Source organism: Vitis riparia, chromosome 8 (genome assembly GCF_004353265.1).
Source record: "Vitis riparia cultivar Riparia Gloire de Montpellier isolate 1030 chromosome 8, EGFV_Vit.rip_1.0, whole genome shotgun sequence".
Classification (NCBI taxonomy): domain Eukaryota; kingdom Viridiplantae; phylum Streptophyta; class Magnoliopsida; order Vitales; family Vitaceae; genus Vitis; species Vitis riparia.
The window spans coordinates 17045460-17052787 of record NC_048438.1 but is presented as its reverse complement, the minus strand read 5'-3'; the positions used below and the strand labels follow the sequence as shown (position 1 = coordinate 17052787).

The 7328-nt window shown below is 30.0% G+C and overlaps 1 protein-coding gene across 1 annotated transcript; it reads left to right on the top strand.

Moving 5' to 3' along the window:
- Positions 1–5392: 5392 nt before the first annotated feature.
- LOC117920929 (secoisolariciresinol dehydrogenase-like) lies at positions 5393–6603 on the top strand. The gene is made up of 2 exons (XM_034838632.1): positions 5393–5479; positions 5616–6603. The coding sequence occupies exons 1-2, from the start codon at positions 5451–5453 to the stop codon at positions 6433–6435; spliced, it is 849 nt and encodes a 282-aa protein (XP_034694523.1). The 5' UTR covers positions 5393–5450; the 3' UTR covers positions 6436–6603.
- Positions 6604–7328: the final 725 nt, after the last annotated feature.

Here is a 7328-nt window from a genome sequence, read left to right as displayed (position 1 = left end):
TTCCCCCGTGTGATTTAAAAACGGTTTTTTATTTTTAAAAATAAAAAACTGTTTTTAAAAGTTTGTAGGATGGTTTGATAGTTGTTTTCTATTTCTATTTTAATAAAATAAAATAAAGAATAAGAGAAATTGTTTAAAAAATGATAAAAAAAATAAATAAAATTAAATATAATATCGATCTTCTTTATTTCTCCATCGGCACAAAAATTGTTCAAATACAATATTTTCTTTAAATTATAAATATTTTTGAATTTATTTTAACTTCTTTAATTATTTTTCATCAGACAACTAATCTTTAAATCAAACGATATTTGATATAAAAAAAATTCATTAATTTCTAAATAATTTGATACTCAATTCCTATTATTTTAATAACCAATTGAATTAATACCAAAAAATCATTAACTTGATAACATTATAACGTCGCCAAAGTTCATTTTGAATAATTTAATTAATTTCTTTTTTGTATATGCTCATATTTTTGTTTTCAAATAAATAAATTTTAAATCAAATAAGACATAATATATTTCATTAACAAAATTAATAATTTAAATAATAAAAAAAAGTTAAAACTTAAATAATAATCTAATTAATACAAATAATTTATAAACAAAAATTGTTTCTAAACTATAGAAACAAACATTTCAAATTTCAGGAGCCGGAGCAGCAAGTGCTCCAAGGCCATCAGCTCAAGTGGCCCTTCATCGACAAATAGGGCTGCAGCAGTATCAGGGGCAGGATAGATAGCTCAATAGGAGGCATTTCTCAGGCCTAGGTCACAGCGGAGAATTTTACAGGCAGACAAGAAAAGAAAGAAAGAGAAAAGACAAGACGGAAGTCAATTCGGCTTGCCATTTCTCTTTATTTATTTCTTTATTCTCACTCAAACCTGTGATCAATCAAGCAACCAAGCCGGAAGATTAAAACAGCACAGCAGTAACATTTGGACCTTAAAAAGAGAGCAAATAAAAATAGTACCTTTGCCCCAAAAAGATTTAAATTTTCCTAAGATTTTCCAGCAGAACCAGAGCAAGCCAAGTCCTTTCTAAGGTATTGGTACGTCCTGATTTCCTTTTAGTTTTGGTCTAAAAACTATGGTAGGAACTCTTCTGATGAAGCTGGAGGGCGCTGCATAATTGAGCAGCCTCGATATATCACATAATATGAACAAGTTCATGAAAATATAGGACTTGAGCCCTTAAGGTATAAATAATTTGTCTTTGAATCATTAAAGATTTGTATGCAGTGTATTCATATAGAGAACCCAAGGAAAGGTACAAAGTGATAGAATAACAGGTTGCATTGAAAATGATTATATAGAGGATTTGGAAACACAAGTTACCTATTAAGCCACCAGTAAACATTCAGTCAAATAAATCACAATCTTTTAGATCAAGACATAGCAGGGCTTAGACAGAGCATTGTATTCAAGGGAAGGAATAGTAACATTGACTCCAATAATTGAATGGAAGGTAGGACAACGCAAGCAAATATAAAATAATGAAAGAATTCAAACTGTAGAATCTCTTTCCAATCACCACAAGGATTTTCTTGTTTCTCATTTTCTAAACATGGAAAACGTGAAATTGAAAATTCTAAATGTCCTTAATTTTTCTGTGTTTTATCAAAAACCGAACTGCTTTTGATTCTAGGGTTCTAAGGAAGAAAACTTACCTCTTATGAACTCTGCTAGTTTAAAAAAAGAAAGAACCAGAGGAAAATGAACGAAGGAGCCATGGGGGAATCAGGAGAGCATTAAAAGAAGAGAGATACTCTTTTTAATTTCTATCTAGATTTCTTGGTTTCTTTATTTCAGAATTGAGAAGCAGGACTATGTGAGTGATTAGGGATGACAAATGGGCGGGTTCGGGACAGGTCGTCCCTATCCCAACCCCATCCCGTTTATTTGAAATAATTTTCAACTCCATCCCATTTAAAAAATTAAACGAAACGAGTATGATAAATTCTCATATCCACCCGTTTAACTTTTTTTGAATTTTTATTTTTTTTAATTACTTTTAAAATTTTTAATTATATTAAAATAAATATATTTTATAAATAATTAAATAATTATATTTTTTATAACTTATTTTATTAAAAATATTTTACTATTATCTATATATTAAAATCATAAAATAAAATTTAATTTAATTTAATTTTAAATTAAATTAAAATTTTAATTTTACCTATAATCCGGTCCGGTTGGGTTTGGGCCGGGGCGGGGCAATACCCGAAACTGCCCCGAGTTATTTAAAATCTGTCCTAAACCCGTTCCGCGAGTGACGGCTGCTTGTCTCTAGCTGCCTTTATAACAAGCAGTCCAGCTGTCCTCGTAAGAGATACTCCAGCTGTTCTGATAAGCGGTATCCAGCTGTCCTTATAACCGGTACTCCAGCAGTACAGCTGGAGACAAGGTTTTCTTAAAATTCCCTTATCCCGTTCCGATCTTGCCACGTCAAAAGGGCCCATTTAATATGACCGGGAACCCAGATGATGGCATGGCATGATCAGTCGTGAAGTTTTAGACAGGAGTGGAAGTTAGGGCGTGTTTGTAAAACTTTTTTTTTATAACAGTTTTTTCGTTGTTAAAAAAATTATAGTAACAAAAAATTATTTTATATTTTTTTCTTACAGATAAAAAATATGATATCATTAAAAAATATTTTTTAATTATTTTTTATTGTTTTCTATAAATATATAAACCATAAATCCTCCTAAAAAAACTCTTTTATCATAGATTTGCATAAGAGGAAAAACATGAGAAATTTGAACATAATATAAATGCTTACCAAAATCACATTGTACTTTTTTATATTTATCATTCATATTTCTCCATTAAATATATTTGATAAATAAAATTAAAAGGAATTAATCTTGATTGATCTTATATGATTATTAAGAAAAATGGAAACAAAGTTGAACCCTAATGAAAAGTTAAAATTGTATGTTTCCTGCCCCTTCATTTTTTTTTTATTCGAAAGGTGATAAAATTGAAAAGGACATAAAGAAAGTATAGTTTCATATTTAATCCATTTTTATTTCATTTTATTTATTTTTTAAATTCAAAACGTCCAAAAATATTCCATTGACATCAAGGTATGTACTGTAAAATCACCCATGAAAATATCTGACAAATTTTCTCGATGGGAAAAAATTTCAAGCAATTTTTTTGGTATAGAAAATGAAGGAATAATACTTAGATTCCATTAAATTGAGCAAACATTGTTTTTGGGAGACTTTTCAAGATATGTAATTGGAGCCATGGACTCTTTCCTTGCTACAAGAGGGAGTAATGTATGTGCTTTGAGGTAGATGGAAATTTTGCCATGAAGTCCTATTAAATAATCCATTAATTATATATAAAAAAAAAAAGTTATATATAATTACCTAATTGAATACACCTAATCATTAGGGTATAAGATTAACTGCTTCAATTTTTCATATTCTTATCCCTGCCCTTTTTAGTGGATTCTTTAAAACCTTCACTGAGGTTTTTATTCATATGATTCTAGACCTTTGATATATATATTATAAATTTATAATTGATATTTTATATCTTACTTCATAATTATCTCATATTTAATTGAAGATGAAATATGATAAGTCATCTTATGATTGAGTAAATATGAAATATGATATATTATTATTATTATTATTATTATTATTTGATATATCTAATCAATCAAACATAAATTTAATTTTAAGAAGGAAGTTCACGTGCAAATAGATTTGACTCGATAACAACCACTATATCAACTAAATAATGATAAGAGAAACCGTACAATAAGACAATGTGTTTTGTTGGTTGCTCACTATACGACACCACCCACATTAACAAATAAAAATAAGATAAAAAACAAAGTGAGATTGGTAAGAAAAAGAAAGATAAAACACTCATGTTTTTTTTAGAATGCAAGACCATGGGGTAGTTTACCTTTGTTATCGGTCATCTTTTTGGTAGGAAGGTATGATTGAATGACTGAAGCACCAGAAGTAACCTTGTTGTATGTTGATATACTTGGGATAAAAAGGGCTTTCAAAAAATGAGTATTGAATGCATCAATACTTTGTGATCAGGTCTGATAACCATGCAAAACAAAAACCAAGGGTATGATATCATCAAATTATTTTTAATAGAAAAACAAATGGTAAATCTCAATATTTCTTAAACTTCTAATAATTCTAAACTTTATTATATTTTTCACAGTATTAAAAGAAAAATGTATATTGTATTATGTTTAATAGCATATTGTACCATTGATTAAAGTATATTGTAGTATGGTTCAAGCCAACTAAAAAATAAATTTAAAGATGAATGGGCATGAATAACTTGTATTAAACACAAAAATCCTCCATACCAAATCTTTTGTTAACTTAAAAAAAAATATAGACATTGATTAGGGGTGGCAATTCACGTAAATGAGTCATGTTCATATTATGTCAAAGCTTAAATATTTTACTATATAAGTCATCTAAAACTCGATACAGATGATAATTGTGTTAAATACATTAACCCAAATATCACCTAATTATGAAACCGACCAATATGTTATGTAACTTATTTAACTCATTTAGTAATCAGGTCTTATTTAATAATCAAGTTAAGTTTGGTATAAGTCTATATGACTAATGTCACAACCAAAAATGTGAATAACTCAATTGATCTATTTATGTAAAAATAAATTTAAAAGTGGTTAAATATGAGTTAAATAGTTTAAAATTATAATTAGTTTAATCAACACCGTTATTAAATAGATCAATTCAAGTTAAATTCATATTATGCAATTGATATAAAAACTACTTATTTAAATAAGTTATGCAAATCGATATAAATTTGATCTAAATATCGTTATACTCAACTCAAATTCACCAAAAATACATTAAAATCAAGTTATATTGACAAATCGTAATAAACTTTATCACCCCAAATATTAATAAAATACTTTTGTACCTAATTTTCCTTTTCCAACAAGTCACTTGGCTTCACTTCATATTTTATTAATAAATTTAATATATAATGCACAGTGACTAATTAATTAATTAATAATACAAATTCAATCATAAAATTACATATATGGATTAAATATATAATATTAAGCAAATTATGTAAATATAAGATTCTAAATAAGTTATACTATTGAAACGGTAGATGCTTTTTTGTCAACAAGGGCCACATGGCCACTAGTATTTTTAAAAAAAATTAACGTGACAACATTTTACATCTTTTTTTAATGAATAAGATGCTTGGAATATATTTGTAAGACTAACGTGGCCCGACCGGCCCATTGTTAAGAAATTTACCCGCCCCAGTCTTGGGCTTAGAACTTTTGTTTTTAAATGACCAAGTTGGGAGTTGTGACGTACATTGTTGAGAATTTTGTCCTATAAAGACAGAAAACATTGAGAAGAAATAGCCCCAGATCTTTCCTCTTCTTCATCACACAGCAGAAATGAATGCTGCCATTCCCCTCACCCAGAGGTAAGCCGATGATAGTTAGGCTTTTTGCTTGTGATCTTCATTTCTTTTATTAACAGATTCAATACTCCAGACTACTTAAATATCTTTATGAGATGTTGTTTCTCATGTACTAATTAATGCTTCTTTTGTTTTGCAGGTTAGCAGGTAAGGTGGCACTAATAACTGGTGGAGCCAGTGGCATAGGTGCCTCCACTGCCAAGTTATTTGTAAAACATGGTGCCAAGGTCATAGTTGCAGATGTCCAAGACCAACTTGGACGCTCCGTTTGCAAAGAAATTGGTCCAGAAGAAACTGTTTTCTATGACCACTGCGATGTAACATGTGACTCCGACGTCCAAAACGCCGTCGACACTGCCATATCCAAGTATGGGAAACTCGACATCATGTTCAGCAACGCCGGCATCTCAGGCGAGATGGATTCAGAAATCTTACTCTCTGATAACACAAACTTTAAACGGGTTTTCGATGTGAATGCGTATGGGGCTTTCTTGGCCGCTAAGCATGCCGCTAGAGTTATGATTCCAGCTAAGACAGGATGTATTATATTTACTTCAAGTGCGGCTTCAGTTGTTTCAGTGGGCGTCACACATGCATATGTGGCATCGAAGCATGCTGTGGTGGGACTTGCCAACAACTTATGTGTGGAGTTGGGACAACATGGGATAAGAGTTAATTGCATATCTCCGTTCGCAGTGGCAACACCTATATTAAGGAAAGGAGTAGGAATAATGGAGAAGAGGAAGGTTGAAGAGTTAGTTTGCTCTGCGGCCAACCTAAAAGGTGTGGTGTTAGAGGCGGAAGACATCGCAGAGGCAGCCTTGTATCTGGGGAGCGATGACTCCAAGTACGTTAGCGGGATCAACTTGGTGGTGGATGGCGGTTACAGCATTACTAATCCCTCTTTTGGAATGGTATTTAAATCTCACTTGTCATCAACCCATCCATCCCAAAACTAAAATCAATCCCTTCTTAATTCTATTTCCTAATAAATTAACCTAGTTTTGTGACTTTTGTCAACATTCTCATGTTCATTGTTCATGTTGTAACCAACTCAGAATTCTGAAATTCACATTGCGAACCAGGTTTTATGGGAATTTTTTGTAATAAAATACCATTCATCAGTCCATGTCCCATTACGTTATCCTAAAATTGAAAAGTAACTAGTTTGGATGTTCAACCTAGGGATGGCAACGGCCGGTTTTCGGTACCCGCCCCGCCCCTAATGGGTTAATTTATTACGGTTTTTTTTTTTTCCGGGCGGTTGGTATTGCGGGTTTCATTTTAATTTTTTTTAATTTTTTTTTTTTTTTTTTTTTTTTTTATTTTTTTATTATATAATTTTTTTTATGTTTATTATTTTTTTTTTTTATTTTTTTAATGTAATTTTTTAAGTATATAATAAAAAATAATAAAATAATAAAAAACTGGGGGGCGGGTGGGGACGTCCAACCCGTTTTTTTTTTAGGGGATGGAATTGTTTTGCTAAGGGCAGGTTGATAGGCGACCGCCCGACCCCCCGTTGCATTCCTATCCCCCCGCTTCCAACTCACCCTTTTAATTTGGAAAAAATTTTAAATTATAAATTATTATTGAAATTAAAAACATATATTTTAATAATAAAAATTTATATATTTAAACTTAAAAATCTAATATTACTTGAATAAAGATAAATGGTAAATATAAAATTAAATGAATATTTTATTTATCAATAAATTAATAATCTTATAATAATAAAATTATATGAATAAGATATAAAATTATATAATTTATTAATTTAAATTATATCACATGTAATTAGGGACGAGAGGTTTTTTTTCACACAAAAATGTTTTAATATGTATTTTTTTTT

Coding starts and splice junctions, on each gene's coding strand:
- LOC117920929 (XM_034838632.1), top strand. CDS start 5,451: ATGAATGCTGCCATTCCCCTCACCCAGAG. Junction 5,480..5,615: donor GCCATTCCCCTCACCCAGAG/GTAAGCCGATGA, acceptor TTTGTTTTGCAG/GTTAGCAGGTAAGGTGGCAC.